At 40.8% G+C, this 16,096-nt stretch overlaps 2 protein-coding genes across 3 annotated transcripts; both read left to right on the forward strand.

Annotated features, from left to right (window-relative positions):
- Positions 1-6,052: 6,052 nt before the first annotated feature.
- Positions 6,053-11,027, forward strand: RB195_001580 (uncharacterized protein; the record flags this gene model as incomplete). 2 transcript variants are annotated; one of them, XM_064198430.1, is made up of 8 exons in its annotated part: positions 6,053-6,232; positions 7,204-7,367; positions 9,024-9,201; positions 9,261-9,380; positions 9,553-9,673; positions 9,977-10,118; positions 10,675-10,789; positions 10,848-11,027. In XM_064198430.1, 8 exons carry the CDS (start codon positions 6,053-6,055, stop codon positions 11,025-11,027), a joined length of 1,200 nt encoding a protein of 399 aa, XP_064054311.1. The 2 variants fall into 2 exon arrangements, with proteins under 2 accessions (XP_064054311.1, XP_064054312.1); XM_064198431.1 differs by having other exon boundaries at positions 6,086-6,232.
- Positions 11,028-14,281: 3,254 nt separating this feature from the next.
- RB195_001581 (uncharacterized protein) lies at positions 14,282-14,832 on the forward strand (the record flags this gene model as incomplete). Its single annotated transcript, XM_064198432.1, has 3 exons — positions 14,282-14,302; positions 14,439-14,546; positions 14,614-14,832. The coding sequence occupies 3 exons, from the start codon at positions 14,282-14,284 to the stop codon at positions 14,830-14,832; spliced, it is 348 nt and encodes a 115-aa protein (XP_064054313.1).
- Between the last annotated feature and the right edge of the window lie 1,264 nt (positions 14,833-16,096).

Here is a 16,096-nt window from a genome sequence, read left to right on the forward strand (position 1 = left end):
CTCAAACGATTCTGAACTGAAGTGAACGTGGTGGCGCATCCCAAGCGGATTGATTGAACGCCAGACACTTTAAACTTTAAACTCTATCATTAGCAAAAACCTCAAAGAGCAGCGCCGCAAATCCTTTCAGACTAGAAATAACACCGCACTTTTCCAGCATAAAATCCATTAAAAAAAATTTTCTGTATGTGTACATAATCGCGATAGAACAGAAATACCTACTATACTAAACAATTGCAAATGAGAGGTCCCCGTTGTAAGAAGTACCTACCGGAATTTGTAGTTCTAATTATGCTTGCTCAACCTAAATAACGCGGTTAAGTGTATAATTTACAACGAGAATTGGCTCTCAGAGCGACTTCACACTTTTGTATTCTCGAAACTATAGAAGAAAGGTTTGAAGTAAACAGCTGCTCTTCAAAGAGAGCTCTTAAAGGAGGCAACGCAAACAAACCAACGCGCTTGATGTCTACATACAGTCGCTTGTAAATCCAAAGGTCTTTCTATGGAGACCAAACTACCTTACTCCAGCACGAGACCAAAAACGCTAACGCATGAAAACATTTCAGTTTCCTCGTGGGTTTCACCAGAATTTCTGGAATGAAACTTACAGCTAATAGCTAGAGATTAGTAGCGTAGTACCTGGTGATAAGGAACGTAGTTGTCCTGATCGGGTACTAGCGACCATAATGGCGCCCAAATTGTTTCTTATGAGTTCAACACGGGTGCATCTATCCAATCTCTACGCAGTCGTTGACTTGTGCTAATAAAGAGAAGGACTCGACATCTAAGAAAGATTTTACTGACGGGATCGAAAGCGAATAAAATGCTAGCATAGAGCTTAAGTTGGAAGTTGCGAGAAAGTCTGGATGGTTTTCTTCTTTTTTTCAGAAAATACCAGCAAAACTAGTACGAACGGTGGTTGAAAGGAAAACAATGTCGGAACGACTGACATCTATGTAGATTTTCAAGAGAAGACTGTGACCAGATAAATTGCTTTTCAAAAGGAAATTTAACAGGAATGTTTACAATCTAACAGTAACAACGGTTTTTTTTTGAAAATTAGTTTTGAGTATAACCTACGGAAGATCATGTAAGTTTTTTTTAATGGGTTTCTATCTTATTTCAACGCTATTTTGTTTATCTTCAACAACAGCTGCTAATGAATTTATTACCGATTTTTCAACAATTAACGTAATTTGTTCGCAATGTCTAAGATGATAACTTTTCATTGCATTGTTAGTTGTACCTATGTATCTTCCGAAAACTTTCGGGAGTTTGTATCAAACAGCACCTTTTGTGCAAATATATCATAGGCGTAAACAATGAAAGCAAGCCGTTTTTTTATATATTATATATATTTTATATCGTATATATTATCATGATATATAATAACGAGCTTAGTCCGTGTGTGTGTGTGTGTGTGTGTGTGTGTGTGTGTGTGTGTGTGTGTGTGTGTGTGTGTGTGTGTGTGTGTGTGTGTGTGTGTGTGTGTGTGTGTGTGTGTGTGTGTGTGTGTGTGTGTGTGTGTGTGTGTGTGTGTGTGTGTGTGTGTGTGTGTGTGTGTGTGTGTGTGTGTGTGTGTGTGTGTGTGTGTGTGTGTGTGTGTGTGTGTGAGTGTTTTTTTTTTTTTGTGGTGGTTTTGTCCGCCGTGCGTCACAAAATTCGAAAAAGGGGGTGCGACGGGTCCACCCGGCGTCAGATAGCTATAAAATGAGTTGCGACGGGTCCCGCGGCGTCGGATTGGTGCGCCGCGCCAAATACCTATAGAAGGGGGTGCGACGGGTCCACCCGGCGTCAGATAGCTATAAAATGAGTTGCGACGGGTCCCGCGGCGTCGGATTGGTGCGCCGCGCCAAATACCTATAGAAGGGGGTGCGACGGGTCCACCGCCGCCAGATACCTATAGAAGAGGGTGCGACGGGTCCACCACTGCCAGATACTTATAGAAGGGTGTGTGACGGGTCCACGAGCGTCAGATACCTATAGAAGGGGGTGCGACGGGTCCACCGGCGCCAGATTTCTATAGGAGGGGGTGCGACGGGTCCACCGGCGCCAGATTTCTATAGGAGGGGATGCGACGGGTTCACTGGCGTCGGATTGGTGCGCCGGCACCAGAGAGCTAGGAAATGTGCTGCGACGGGTCCCACGTCGTCATTGGTGCGCCGGCGCCAGATAGATATAACGTGGGTGAGACGGGTCCCGCGGAATCGAAATGGTGCGCAATAACTTCGCGTGCATGTCGCAAAAGATAAATGGTTAAAGCCGTTTCATAGCCGTGGCCATTGCGCGCGTTGCTCTTCACCGTCATGACTGCTCCGTGTGCATATTTCTTTCTTTGTTGGCCTCCAGTTTTTAGCATGCCGTTCTCAGAAAGTGGAAACACGCATGCAAACGATTACTTAAATAGTAGCAAGATGTTTACGTGATCTGAAGTGGAACGTTATCATTATCAGTAAAATGATGTCTTTCACGTCATTTAATGTTAAAACATCATTCTGTGATAACTATTGGGGGAAATCAAGAGGAATACCCATACTTCGAGTAATGCTTTCAAATAGTATCTTTATTATTCTGTCATCGAAGGAGTGTTTGCAGCTGATGGTCGAATATTCTCCATATGTAAAATTGACGCGTTTAGAAGGAAAACCCCGTAATCTTTCGCCTTAATTTATAGTATAAAGAAGAGAAGGAGAGCGTTGTTAAAAAAAAAGCACAAATCTAATGTTACAGAAAACACCACTACTATTAACTTTCATTGCTCAGGAAAGGGGAGCGAAGCTAAAATCACCGAAAGTCTGAAGTCCGGCTTTAGCCGGACATTCAGACTGGTATATATATAATGTGTTATTGCATATATAATCGATAACCTAGAGAGTTACGACACTCTTGATTCCTTTTCGTTGTTGTTGTTTTTGTTGTAGCTGATACTCGATGTTGTGATCGAATTTTTCGTCCGATAAGTTAATTATTTATTCAGTTCCTAAATACGTTTCGACATTAGTTTTTGTTTCCTTTTTTCGGTGGGTTTCTGTGGTGGTATTGCCTCAGATTCAGTTTTTCAACGAAATATTTCCTGGATTTTTTTATTAGTGAACTTTTGATCACGTACATGTATCTTCCATCTTCCGCTGATTATACCTGATACAAAATAGATTTTGCAAGTTTTGCATTTCAGCAGGGATTTCTTTAAAACAACTTTTGAAACCGTGTACCTTGAGCTTCGAATTACATCCCTGCGCTTCCCTAACGCAAATCGCATTAGCTGGGAAGGAAACGATTATGTCGCGAGAGTTGCTGGATGTTTTCTCTATTCACCGTTTATGTTGATCACTTTTTTTTTATGAACCTTCGGGAAAATTATTAAAAACTGAATTGGTGTTTTCTGTTGCTTAGCGTCATATCATTGCTTATCTATTCACTTCTATTTTTTTCCAATCACTTGGTGAAATTCAAAACTATTAGAAAGTTGCTCGCTTTGCCAACGTGCTATTTGCCAAATTAAAAATACTCCTTTCCCGTTACGCGGATATTTTAGAAATATTTACGGTAGCTGACTGTTCAATGACATCGAGTTAACGATGAAGGACCAATTTGCACACTCATGTTTTACGTTCGGTACGTTAATTTCGTACGTTTTCGCAGCACTGCAATCCTCCAGCGCGAGGTCTTGTCCTATTGTCAAATGGTGCGCACTCAAAAGCATAGCGCTAGGGTACAGTATATCATTAGATCTTTACTGGTGTTTATTTTGAATGCGACTACCTGTAATTTTGGGATTTTTACGCTCTTATGGTGCACTCTGGTGCCATGGTCTGACCCAGCGCCAAGAAGAGACTTCCCTTTTTTCGAGATTTTTCTGCACTTGGTTACCACGACCAGACTAGGTATCAAATACGTTTGTCCTTGGGAGGGCGAGTACAATCGGAATGAAACCATCGGCAACTTTGTTCTCCAACCGGGCTGACGTAAACTTGTAATTTCGCTGTGGGAACTAGCCGTCTAGCGGATAAACATTTCCAGCGCAGGTGGATGCGTGGTATCTCCGCTGCGTGCATTTATCCACAGGCGAGTTTTAAGTGGATAGCAACACATCCAACTAAGGTCCATTTATCCAGCAGTACGCGTTTATTCAGCCGGATCAATCACATTGAATACGGGCACAAACGTGGACATGATACAAATTTATCGAATTGTCAACTAAATGCAATGAACCAGTTTGGCCTGCGTCCGATGCTTCATGTATCGGAAAACAGAGGAGGGATTTCTGAACGGGGATCTCATCAGCTGACGCTTCTTTGTAGTATTACTTTCTGATTTCCACAGCATGAGGTGCTATTTAAGAATTCTTCGTTTCTTCAAGAAAACTCCATTGTACTAATTGAGAGCGGTAGTTTTTCTCTCGGTCCCGCTGTCCTTGTTGAAAAGCACAGCGAATGCAAAACGAAACTGTGCTCATTTGAATGCGCTGCGGAAATTTCAACAGCACTCGCATTTCCCTATTGTTCTTGAGATACGCTCTTTTTCTTCGTTCTCTGTTTCGTGCTTCAGTTGTTTTGCAAGGTGGTGTTGGATGCATAGGCCCGAGGAGGAAAAAGGAAGAGGGAGGGAAAGAACAATAGTTCGGCAATCCTTGCTTCTCCCAGTTGCCCCTAGGGGAAAATTTCTGAAATTTGCACTTGGCTGACTTCTTGTTCGACAACGGAGGTTATTTCCCTAGATTTTCTATTTCTTTCTGTGTATTTCTTCTCGGTGTTTATTCGATAGTTGAGACTCTCGGTGAAGATCTACCCAAAATGTTAAGAAACGGTTGTGCCCGTTCGTTTATGGTCAGAAGTCCCGCCTTTGCGGCGATTAGGCGTGGAGGGGAGGGTGAGAAGGGCGAGGGGTCCCTCAATTCCTTTTCCTTGCCCTTTTTCCATTTTCTCTCCTTTTTATCGTTCCAATCCCTTGACTCCCTCAACTCTTTTCCATTTGTTCTTCTTCCTTTTCCTTCCGCTCTGTTCCTTTGGATTTTTCGTATATAGTTTTATATCGTTTTATATTGAACATAGTAAACACTTCAACTATTCACTTTATTTATTTACTTCACTTTATTCGTGCTCTCTTTCTTCCGTCAAATTACTCCCTATCCTAAAAACTTGGTTCCCAGTCCCTTTGTGTTACTTTTCCATCTCTTGATTTGCACAATAAAGGTCTTCTTTTTTCCCCTTCTAATTCACTAATCCACTCTCTCATCCCTCATCCTCAAGCCGTCCTTAATATTCAATCTTTAATTGGTCCGTTCATTCATGCACGGAAACATTTGTCCATCCTTTCGTCATTTCTTCCCTTCAGTCCATACTCCATTCCTAGTCCTCGTTTTTATATTCCTTCTGACCTACATTGTAGCTTTTATCTGTAACTGATCCGGAGGACTTTTCAAGAAATATTTCCCTTTTCAGATGCTCATTCTACAAAGTGCGTCTTATTTATTTTTATTCTCCTTTCAGTGTTAACAGACGCAACCGGAATATTTCATAGTCGTTCATAACTTGTCTCCTTCTTCTTTCTTTACCTTATTTTTCTCCATACAGTTAATCTTTTTCAGTACAATTACTTATTCTTCCGATGTTCAATTCTTACTTGAATTTAGTTTTAACTGATTTCCTTGAGCTGTAGCCAAGATTGGTATCGATCTTTATTAAACAGCAGCTAAGTTTCGGCGATATCGCCTTCTTGAATTACTTGAATTGTTTTTCTTTGAGCCTGTAATATCTTTTGACTTTGCTTTTCTCTGTAAAATCTTTTGATTACTGTCACCTTGGTTTATTTCTCTTTGAGTTTTTTCTCTTATGAGAATTGGGCAGTAACAACACATGTGATCCTCAACATTTTCAAACACTCATAAATTTCCATGTATTTTGCGTAGCTCCTAGAAGCTGTTTCTTTTTCTTCATATTCTACGATTTATTTTCGTTTTCTCACCCGAATTAGTCCTTAATTTTGATCGTTTTCTATGTGTTTGTGGACTTTTCCGACCGTATTTCCTTATTATTTATATTTTATAGAGATGGAGGTCAGTATATTCATGGGAATTGTATGCATGGTTGTCGTATGTGGCAACATCTTCGTGTTGTATGCTTTGATCTCACAACCTTCACTGCATACCACAACGAATTTCCTCGTCCTCTCGTTGACGATCAGCGATTTGTTGCTTGGAACGGCTATTATTCCATTCGCTATCATACAGGTAAGAGCATTCGCTTGGGCATTTTCTTTTTGTAACTCTAGGACTTAAGCTTTTAAAGTAACCTGATAACTACTGAAGTGGATTCCCAAACTAAGACGTTTCTCTTCATTAATTTTCTTGTCTGGAAATGGTAATAGTTCTTGGATTCTGAGTATGGCACACCTAGTAAAGTGTGTATCTTCAACGAGTGTACCATTTCCAGAATTTAAGAGTGTTGTGAGGTTACTCGAAACTATGTGCACTCCACATATACTGTTAAATGAGGAGAATCGGGAGAGAAAGGTTTGCCTGTACCTTTAAGGCGAACTTTGTTTTGCCTCGAAAAAGAATGTAAAAATTGGCACATTAACGGTTCTTTTTGTTGCAGACATGACGAAAATTTAAGGAGCTAAGGTGAGCACTCGACAAGACTTCGCGAAAGCTTCAATTCGGTGATAACATGTGGATTATACATTGTTTGCACTCCAACCCTCTGACCACTTTCATCAAAAATTAGAATTAAAGATTCACTGTTGTTGAACTCATCAGCGACCTCTCCTTGGTGATTAACCCCTTCTCCTGCTCATAACTTTTTTGGCTTCAATCTACTCTTATGGGAGAAAAAGGATCAGTATCCGTATGGAATTGGAAATTTCCCGCTTCCATTTGTCTTACATGAGTAAAATATTGCAATTAATATTCACATTTCACCGTCTAGGTGTTATTTTGGCTGCCGCGTTCGTTCGTATTTATGTTGCTTCACTTGAGTAACGTGTTTACTTAAGCACCTCATGGACGCCGGCTTGCATTGTTTTCCAAGTTCTCTCCGCTTAAAGTATCCGGAGATGACGGATAACACGTCCGGACAACTCTCATTTTCGTCTTTCGGTCGAATTTAGGGACTTACAAATGGAAATTCTTAAAAATTCAGAAATTCAAATTCTTAAAAAGAAATCTCTATACATCTACAAAAAAGTGTTTCGCTCCTTCAGGAACACAGCAAGGATTGGCTTTTTGGCGATGTCGGTTGTAGACTGTGGCTGACCGCTGATGTGTGGTTTTCCACCGCATCCATCTACAACCTGCTGGCGATCTCGTTCGATCGATACATGGCAGTGAAACAACCGATACGATATCCGAGTATATCGTCGAAACGGTGAGTTTTTGGTGACTTGTAGTCGGTCGCTCAGTTAAAAAGAAGTGATATCAGATTTTTAAGCTGAGAGAGTCAGTAGGCACAAGGAGAGTGAGTACTTATGATGACCAAAAACAACTACTGGAATAAATTCGAAATAAGCAAGTCAAAAAGGGAAAGACACAAAAGAAAGAATCAAAAGAATGGCGGCACTGAAATGAAGCTGTGGGTTTGACGAGAGAGACATAATGGGTAGGCTTTGTTAAGTAGAACATTTCTTGAAGTTATTGGCTTGTCAAAATTTTTGATTCCCAAGTGCTGCCTAAGTTTCAACTAATTATAGTATAGAATTTTTTAGGATAAAAGGCGGAATTTCCTTCAAATTCCGGAATTCTTTTCGTAAGCTGTTGTAATTCGTGTTCCTTTTTGCTCATTCTTGTAACATCTCCAAAAGAAGTTTGTTTGTATTCTTCTTCTTAAAAATTTTCTAAAGGACAGAGATTATAGTAGTTTGGTAGTAATATGAAAATTTTCTTGTGATCTTTAGGGTATATTCAGGTAATTTCTTCTCGTTTTTTTTTCGCAGTATATTTAGCAGGAGCCTGATATAATTAATGATTTTGAAACCATATCCCATATTGTGGTTTCGCTGTGAGACCGACCAATGGCCAAAGACCCCTGGCGGGTACCATTCGCACGTAATTGTTCCAGACCGGTCATGTAATAGTGGTTGTGGGTTTTAAGTGCTCCATCGTTACACCTTCATTGTCATCTCCGGCGGGGACGTTAGTGTTCCAGAGAGGCTCTACGGAGTGCCTACACAATTGATTGGCCTACGATTCATGAGGCTTTCGCCTGAGGCACACATTAAAGAGACAACGTTTTTGCGGATAGTTTTCTTGGAATCCTTCATCGCAGTGGAACGTGCATGGTGCACAAAACAAACAGAACCTTCGTGAAAATTTCATCGAGGTCACTGAGACTCAAGAAAAGGGGTTGATGGAAGTCGTCAAATATATCTTTTGTTTCGAATGTAGTTCTATGATCCTCGGCCCTCTTGACTAGCAACCTTTCTGAAATAGATGGTCTATCGAATTCTCGAACGCTTATGTACACTATGTTTTCGCGGTTCCAGAAGGAAGGCTGACTTCCAAGAAGGGAACTCTATGAATTTTTGAAGGTCTCGCTGAAACGTTAAAACTATAGAAATTTTCTGATGCCACTCTTTTTCTGATTATTTGTGAGGAAAATGTGACCCGATCATCTTACTTGACCAAGAATTTGCATTATACAATTCATCTGCAGATCTGTCGTATGTCGTTTTTCCACGAATTTTGTAGAAACATAGGAATTTTATGGAAGAAATTTTGAGGACCTCGAATTGCAGTCTTTGTACGGTTTTTGAGATTTAAACGCTGAAACACCTTAGAGGGATATCTTCGCTTGGAAATTCGAAAGCAGATTTTCCTAACGGATCTACAAATTCTATTTCGGAACCTTAAAGCAATTAAGAAATCTGGATCAGAATCAGATCACTCGAATCGAGTGCAATACTGCCTTTTCTAGAATTCCTTCTCTGAAGCACTCTTGTTTTAGCGTTCCCTCAGGCTGATTATGGTTATGGTGAAAAAAAGCAGGTTGATTATGGTGCAATACTAGAAGAGTTGGCATTTTCAGAGTCACTCGCCTACTCGTTTTTCTCGTATGGGCATTCTCTGGATTACTTGGGCTCTGCCTCTTTATTCTCGAATCTATCCATAATTCGCCAAAACAGGAATGCACACCGATGCGTCTACCCAGTCTCTACATTATATTCTCCGCATCGGCATCGTTTATAGTACCAGCAATGGTTATGGTGAGTTACGATAGGATATGACTCTGTGTGATGTACGCGCACAGTCAAGAATTTCACAGATCGCTCTTAATGTCTCGATATTCTGCACGGTATTGACGACGAGTAGATTGAAATGCGTGTCGATCAATAGCAGTGGGTCTTCGATGCGTATACATCGAGGACGAGCGCCTAGTAGCAAGGTGGGTCTTCACATACCGTTCATAGGGACTTTCAGACTTAACGTGCACCAAAATTGCCAACTTTTCCCTTTTTTCCATTTTCGACATCTCGGAAAGTTTTTGGTTATGCTTCTAATGAATATTTCCGGAATTAGGAGAGTAATCGTTGACGTCGTATTCTTGCCCTGTGCAGGTTGTGAAGCAGTATCCTGTCGATGTTGATGTACGCCAGAAGCTCTCGGACGACATGAAGGATGCTCACCAACATGCAAAAATTGCGGATGAATTGCCATGCGCTCAGGAACCGCCAAAAGGTTCGTCTCTCCCGGAAAATTTCTTTTTTACTCTTTCACGAACATATGTACTGAATACCTTCTTTTTCAAATTTGAAGGAAATCTCACAAACAAAGATTCCTCATGGGCGAAGTTTCTTTTTACGCAGTGTATTTCCTCCCTTCCGCCCCTAGATTCAAGACCTTGTAAGCATAGCAGTTATTCTACGAAAAATACTACCTACTCCGAAAATGCACGGAAGTTGACTCGAGTTGAGAGGATATGCTACATTCTTGGCATCTGAGCATCATCAGCAATTAGAGAGGTCGAAGAATGTTGTTCAGGGAAACCGGCTGCGATCGTTGAAGGAAACGAAGAGCAAACTATTGGAAATCTAACACTGAAGTCGTTCTTCACACATGTGATGGTCGTTTCAATGATCAGTACAAACAAGAAGAAAAACAACATTATATCACAGATTGGAGGGTAGGTTTTTCAGAGGAAATCTGAGAAGTTTCCAAGCCAGAAACTTAGATTTTCAAAGGAAATTTAGCTCCTTTCTCACTTTGATCCGACCGAATTCAACTCTTTGTTCATTACTGGACTTTTCCTCTGCAGATTTCCCTCAACAGTCTTTTGTCGGAACATCAGTGATTTTTTCAAAAAAAACGTCAAACTTATTCTGACCCTTTTCCTTTAGATTGGTTATTTGTATTGTTACCACACCTCAAAGGATTGGGAGGTCTTACTGAATATCTCCTGAATTTGCAAAATTCAAAAAAGATGATAACTTTAAATCAAGATAGGACCAAACAGCAGCATAGGTTCAACTCGATGATCAACTCGTAGCCCGTGTCATTTTCCCCTTAGGGAGTTCATCGAGGAACTTCGGCTTACTCTAAACAACCAATCACTAACCAGTTCTTCAAATAACTCCCGGATCTCAGTAGAGATACCTGCAACTTTACAAAAAGCATAAATTTACCGACAGAATTGAGAAATCATGACAATTATCCCGACGCTAATCTTGGCTGTTCTCCAGAGAACGTCATCGCCATCGTTTGCGCACCGAGCTACGTGTTGCTCGTACCACGGCTGTCGTCGTGGGCGTTTTCGTCATTTGCTGGATTCCTTTTAGCACAATTTATGTTCTTCAGGTGAATTTTTTTAAAAGAAATTCCTATAATTTTTGTCGCTTAAATCCGTAATTTGCAGGCGTATTCCATTTGTCTTATGCCTGATTGTATCACTAACACAATGTATGTGGTCGCATTCTGGCTTGGCTATTCCAATTCAGCCGTGAATCCGCTGTTGTATGCAGCGTTTTCCAGAGACTTCCGAGCAGTTTTCCGGAAAATCCTAAGTATCAAGTCGAAGGGACCCATTCACAAATGACATTCATAAGCTTCTTGTGAATTTGCCATGTGTTGCAACACATTTCCTTTCCTCTATGCATGATAGAAACCTTTTGTATAGGTAGAGTTATCAGTAGCACGTGAATTTTTGTGATATTCTGAGCATCGCAGCCAAATTACAGCTGCCAAACCTATGCTACACCCGATGACTGCGACGTCTACGATCGAAACTCGCCTCGATCACACGCGACGTTGCTGTCGCATAGGCAAACATTTATCCCCTATTTTCAAAGCGATACTGTTGCCGCGTTGCAGAGTGAAGGCGCGAAAACGTCCTTCAGTGCAGCACTGGTTCGAGCAGCAAGGAAAGAAGCTCATTATCCATCCATTTTCTCATGGCGATTATTGAATTGCTTCATCAGTTGCAATTAACCGTGCCGCCTCAATTTATTTACGGGTTTGTAGTTCCTGTTGCCATCGAACAGCGGTTACGAACAGATTGATCTCTTAATCATTTAGGACATAACTCTTACTTTATTTTTCTATTCTTTTTTGGTTCGTTTTATGTCCCTAGTAAGTTTTTCAACGAACGAACTCCAGTACCGGTATATTTCTGTGTGTGCGTGTGTGGCTGTTTTGCGACATAAAAGTTTTCTACAAGGATAAGTTCGACTGTGCACACAATGGAAATGATATCTCCTTTCAGACAGATCGTAGACAGTTCTTTGACAATTTTTATCGTATGCATGGTGATAGCATTTTAATGTTTACGACAACGACTGCCCTCTCCATAATCTACTATCCCGTATAAGAATACTCCACCTGAAATCCGTACTACCTCAGATTCGTGGGGTGATGCCTTTAAGTGACTGTCTTATCTATCACTGATTTGCTTGAGACTTTGAATTTTGAGATTCGGCCAAAGTTGTTTCTGATATTATCAACAGTTGGAAGGGCCTAGAAGGGTTCTGTCGTTCTACGTACACCCCATCTTCTTACACTTGTTGGTATGAAATGTATGAAACGGTCCACGCCACGTGCGAGAATGACGTGAATTGTTGAAACACCACAAGCAAACTATAGGCAGCGCCTTGTACCCAATGGTGGGTATGAGCGGATTTGCACAAGTTCTGGCTGCGCTGTTTGGGCATATGAAAGAGAGGACTACTACATGATGTCGGGAACAGTTTGTTGTATCACGTGCAAGTCGGGTTGTGAGGATTGTATAAAAGAAACTGGGCGACCACTGTCCATTCGGGTAAAGGAGCATCTAAATAGGCTCACAAAATGAGAACATTGAGCCTCTCGAGGCTCACCAAAAATATCACGCTATATAAATAGCGGGCACAGTCTGTCACGTGTGTGTATGTGTATGTGGAACGAAATTCCAGAATAGAGGGAGACGGATCCCACGGCTTCGGATTGGTGTGCCTGCCCCGCAAAGCGATGAAATGGGGTGCGACGGGCCCAACGACTTCGAGTTGGTGCGCCGGAAAGCTATGAAATGGGAGAGAAAGCGGAGAAATGTATTGGGACGGGTCCAATGGAATCGAATTGGTGCGTCGTGGTAGAGTCGTATCGCGCAACAACTTTATGTTATTTTGACAAGGGGAAAATGAGACGTTGATATTACCTGAAAACTTTTATTTGTCAGTATGGTGATGACGCTCTTGTCATTTCATGTTAGCACATCATTCTGTGATAATTGTTGGGGAGAAAGGGAAGAAAAACTCATACTTGAAATCATGTTTCGAATTTGTGGCAGTATCGAAGAAATATATATGTAACATCAATCTTTCATGTACTCCAAATGTAGTGCTGACTTTAAGGAGAAAACTAAAAACTGGTAAATGACTAAATTTTTTTGGAAAAAGCACGGAAAAACAGCCGTTAGGGAAAAGGGGAAGGGGGACCGAAGTGAGCACCACAAGAAGTTCGCTGCGCAGCGTTAACTGCACGTTTAATATAACTCCGGAATATGGATCGAGACTACGATGCCCTTCGAGTTTGAGATAATAGCACGCAGAACACTATGTAGAGGCTGCGTGAACAAGTGCTCGAAGTTCAACAATTTACGAAAAAAAATTGTTGCACTGCTCCTGCGATTCTGCCGGACTGGCTGCTAGGCATCCTCCTCTGTAAAATCGTTTGTGATCCATAATTGTGGCGCAAAATGGTCTGCAGCGTAACACTTTCCATCACATGATGTAAGCTGTAGCCAAGATGTTCGCTGAATATGTCGACCATTTTAATGCTTTCTGTAGTCTTTTGAAAGGAAGTAGAGATTTTATTGATTTTCTTGAGCTGTAGCCAAGATTGTTATTGATCGCCTTTATTAACCACAGCTAACGTTTCGGCGTTATCGCCTTTGTCAGAGCCTGGAAAATTCAAAGCCATTAGTGATTTATCCTCTCAAGCGCTTCATCACCCTACAGGAAGCATCCAAACGGTAGGCAAACTCAAACAGCAACACATTGGCTAGTGCTTACCTCATTAGCTAGACTTCGTAACCACCACGTACCACAACTATGAGTCACAAGGGTTTTATATAGGGACCTCACGGCCCGCCAATAGATCAAAACCCGTATAGGGCTTGATATGGGGATAACTCGTTTGTGATAGCAATGCATTCATCCTTTTTGTTTATTTTTGAACTTTTAGCGGTTATCCAAAAGACCTCTAGTGTTCTGCGTGCTGTGACCTCGGACTCGTAGGATAATATCCGAACTCCTACATCTACTTCGGAGTTTGGATATTCTACGGCGTGCTCCAACTGTTAAATTGGTCGTGCGTATGATCGACTCTGCACAACTCCCAGCTGCGTGGTCTGCATGTATGCCAGAGAGTGTGATTGCATAGTATCAAGAGTAGTGTATCGTATCACGTGGAGGTTGTGCGGTGACGATTACATAGGAGAAATGGGACGTCCGCTGTCTATTAGGGTCAAAGAGCATCTAAATGGCTAAAGGAGCATGCACTCGCAAAATCTAAAACCTTCACCCCACTTGCAGCACATCGTAGAATATGCCATCCAAACTCCGATGTAGAGGTAGAAGTTAGTACATCATACGAGTCTATCCTCGTATCCTACGAGTCCGAGATCATTGCACGCAGAACACTAGAGGCCTTTTGGACAACCGCCAAAAGTCCAAAATGAACAAAAAGGATGAGTGCATTGCTATCACAAACCCATCGAGTTATCCCCATATCAAGCCCTATGCGGGTTTTGATTTACTGGCGGGGCGTGAGGTTCCTATATAAAACCCTTGTGACTCATATGTCACAAAGGTTTTAATGCTATGCGATCAGTTTCAGGTGCGAATTCTGGCGTTGTAGATCAATTGTTTCTGCGCGTATTTCTCTTCCATACTGTTTTGAATAGATTTTCTTTGAGACATTGACAATTTTTAGTTTGGTACATTCAACATTTTAAACATTTACTTTGGTTAAGAGCAAAATAGCAATACTGGAGCACAAATTAAACAAGGAGAAACGTGAGTATGTCAACCAATTGCAGCGTTTATATGAGAGGAATGCAGAAGCCATCGATAAAGTCAAAGTTAGTTGGTTCGCGGCACCGTGCTACTTTGTAGGAGTTTTTGTTGTTATTATTTCTTTCTTTTCAGCAAGTCGATGCAACTATGCAGTCGGTATCAACGAAGATTGTTCACCTAGGTGATCAACTTGAATCGGTATTTTATTCTCGCTTCTTGGCTACAGGTCAAGAAAATCAATTAAAACTACGTTTCAACATGCCGAGATTCAAAGACAGTCGAACATGGGCAATACGTAGAGTTTTTATTTTTTCCAAAGCTCTGACAAAAGCGATAACGTTGAAGCGTTAGCTGTTAATCAGGATGGAACACAACCTTTTCGAATACGACCCCTCAGTTGCTGCCAGATCAACATATTGGGAATTTCGTGTTTCGAAAAACCAAAACCAAAAATTAGTTGAGGAAAAAGTGGCAAATGAGAAAATTGGCAGCTGACAGAAACGCAGAAACACCAACTAGTAGAGGAAACAAATTTAGTGCAATGTTGTTGGCATATTGGTATTCAAATACTCTCATTTTTATCCTTGTCTATCAAATGTTTTTGAATATTGATTAAAACAAATGATAGGTCAAAAGGGGAAGGTGGTAATGGGTCGCCGCAGGTTCGATACCCTGTTGTGTAAAATGCTAGCAAATGAGTTAGAAACGTGGAACCACTTCGAAAAGATGAAGAATATAATTATATGTAGTGTTCAGCTGTTTAAAAGTGGATTTGTTATAGTTCAATGACCAAGTTCAGATTCTGTGCAGATTGTTAGGTCTGGAAGATCGCAACTAACTTCATGAAGACTAAGAGAAATATTTTAGATAGATTTACAGAGGTTTGACTCACAAAATAGTCGTAACGCTGTTTTTTGCAACCTTCTGCTTTTTTTTTTGGAATTTAGGTGGAAAAGGAAAATGCCGCTTTTCTCATATATTGCCCATTAAAAAAAATTGAAAAAAAAGGCGAAGCTCTGGAAACTGAGAGATACAGCATCTGATATAGAAAATCTTCGGCTACAACATACTGGAAGATAATTTGCTTCGCACTAAGCTACTTCGAGTGATTAGACTTTCTTCAAGATCATACACTTTCCGGCGCGAGAGCAAAAATCGGAAGTTTTTTCGATCCAGAGAAGATTTTTTAATAAATCACCCACAAATTCGTATGGAGACTAAGTAAATTCCCATATGCAAAATTTCTTCTTTTCGGGCAGTTTCCTCAAAATTTAGATTGGAAGGATGAAGAAATCGAAAATTTTCTACTTGTCCCATCTAAATTTCAAAGTAACTAGGTCTCAAAATATAGGGCAAACCTTCTTCTCTGGAAAACTACTATTTGAAACTACCTGAAATATTACTCTTGTTCTTTTCTCCACTTATCACGAAGTTATTTGCGATCTCCAAAATCTAACCAAGTGCACAGAATCTGAGCTTTTTTGACCATTAAACTCTGATCGATCCACTTTTAAACTGCTCAAAACTATGTATAACTCTTTATCTTTTAGAGTTGGTTTCGAGTTTCGTTCTTTTTTGCAAAAATATGGCTCAACGGGGTACTGAACTTAGGTGG

This window comes from Necator americanus, chromosome IV (assembly GCF_031761385.1).
Source record: "Necator americanus strain Aroian chromosome IV, whole genome shotgun sequence".
Classification (NCBI taxonomy): domain Eukaryota; kingdom Metazoa; phylum Nematoda; class Chromadorea; order Rhabditida; family Ancylostomatidae; genus Necator; species Necator americanus.